Here is a 1,983-nt window from a genome sequence, read left to right on the forward strand (position 1 = left end):
CAGCTGGCATGATGCCAGGAAATCATACGGCTCTCCCTAAAGTCGTGATGGTCGGCTTGGTCAAATCATACTATCACCGTCCACTTTAGCTTGCGTCGTTTCCAAGCTGTAATTAAATTTATAATCTCGCATCACCTAGATACACCCACGAGTCAACATAATGCTACTACTGCAAAACAAAGTACTAATTCGTTTTTGAAACCAGTTACCCTGAAATTTACCAGACAAAGAATTTGAAATAGTAGATCAGAAGTTTCTCTCACAAAAATAAAAATTTAAAAATTTCAACAAAACAATAATTTGAAATCAGTTTCTCAAATTTCCTGCATAAGTACGGAAGAATCTCCTCGAATAACCATTAGTGTACACACTACTACTAAAGTACGGTAGTATTTACATCAGCTGATCACCAACACGGAAGTATTACCAGCGTGCGAATTAATTTAGACACGTACGTGCGTGCAGGGTCAGCCAAGCGTAACACGTGACGCGTCGTCGTGGGTGGTGGCCGACGCCGGCGACGAGAAGTAGGGGTCGGACACCACGAGCCCGTTGAGGAAATCCGCGAACCGGTGCTCATGCCGCCGCCTGGCGCCGGCGGCGCCCTCCTCGAGCGCCTGGAGCAGCGCCTCCGCCTTGGCCTTGCCCCTGGGGCTGGCCTCGCCGTCCTCCGCCAGCTCCCTCACGGCCTCCTCGGCGCCGCCCACGTCCAGCACCTCCGCCACGGCCCGCTCGCCGCCGGCCATGACGAGGTTGAGCAGCGCGGCGGCCGCGTTCTCCCTGGCCCGCCCCGTGGCGGCGCCCCCGGGCTCGACGAGGTCGGCCAGGATCCGCACCCCGGACACCGCGGCGAAGGCGTCGAGGCTCTCGGCGCAGCCGGCCACCTGCGCGACGACGGCGGTGGCGTCCTCGACGATGCCCGTGCGCCCGTCCGTCATCACGAGCCCGAAGAGCGCCCGCACGACGCCGAGCTCCACCAGGGCGGCGCGGTTGAGCGGGTAGAGCGCGACGCCGAAGAGCGCCTTGAGGGCGTCCTTGGTGGCGCGCGTGCCGCGGGCCTTGGAGGGGAGGAGCAGCGAGACGAGCGCGGAGAGCAGCGCCCGCTTGGCGCCGACGATGGGGCGGTAGGCGTCGACGCAGAGCAGGCTGGCGACGACGGCGGCGGCGTGGTGCGCCGCCGCGTAGTCCTCGGCCCGGATGGCCCGGGCGAGCGCGTCGAGGATGCCCGGGGCCGACATGAGCTGCTCCCGCGCGGAGAGGGAGATGTTGAGCAGCGCGGCGGCCGCGTCCTCGGCGGCGGCGGACGTGGAGGGCGCCGTGAGCTGCGACGCGAGGAACGGCACCGCCCCCGCGTCCGCCAGCGGCGCGCGCACCTCCGGGTCGTCCTTGGACGCGCGGCGCAGCTCGGCCACGGCCGCCGCCGTGGCGCCCGCGTCCCGCACCGCCGCCGCGCCCCGCAGCCGGCCCACCAGCGTCCGCGCCGCGTGCAGCTTCACTTCCATCGCTGTGTGCGCTTTGCCGGGTTGGATGGTTGCGGGTGGATCTGGCCGCGGTTGCGTGCGCGCGTCGCGTGGGGATGCGGTTTTGGAGGCTGCGAGGGAGCTCCCGGACGTCGTCGGTTGGTGGGTGCGGAGGTGGCGGTGGCGCGCGCGAGTGATAGTTGACGTGTGATTTCTTTACGCTCGGTCGTAAGGTTGAAGCTACGCTACTCTGTTATCTTTTGTTTTGTGGAAAGTACGTGTGAAGCTTCTTGATCTCGTTGCTAAGTTTAGTGGGGTGTTGTTGAACGCTTCTCCCGCGCTTTTACCATTCCCAGCGATCACGGGTTCAAACTTCTTTTCGCTGTGGGCTGGCTGGAAAATCTATGCTCATGCGTTCACGCCATTGGTGACATTCTGCATGTAAATTAGAATCAAAGTTACTTTGCTCCATTCTAATCGGGATATGATCGGTGAAGATCACGGGTAGTTGGCGAGTAAAGAG

The 1,983-nt window shown here is 61.9% G+C and overlaps 1 protein-coding gene across 1 annotated transcript; it reads right to left on the bottom strand.

Moving 5' to 3' along the window:
* Positions 1–268: 268 nt before the first annotated feature.
* Positions 269–1,757, bottom strand: LOC123066745 (protein spotted leaf 11). The gene has a single exon (XM_044489775.1). The coding sequence runs from the start codon at positions 1,500–1,502 to the stop codon at positions 468–470; it is 1,035 nt and encodes a 344-aa protein (XP_044345710.1). The 5' UTR covers positions 1,503–1,757; the 3' UTR covers positions 269–467.
* Positions 1,758–1,983: the final 226 nt, after the last annotated feature.

This window comes from Triticum aestivum, chromosome 3B (assembly GCF_018294505.1).
Source record: "Triticum aestivum cultivar Chinese Spring chromosome 3B, IWGSC CS RefSeq v2.1, whole genome shotgun sequence".
NCBI classification, from domain to species: domain Eukaryota; kingdom Viridiplantae; phylum Streptophyta; class Magnoliopsida; order Poales; family Poaceae; genus Triticum; species Triticum aestivum.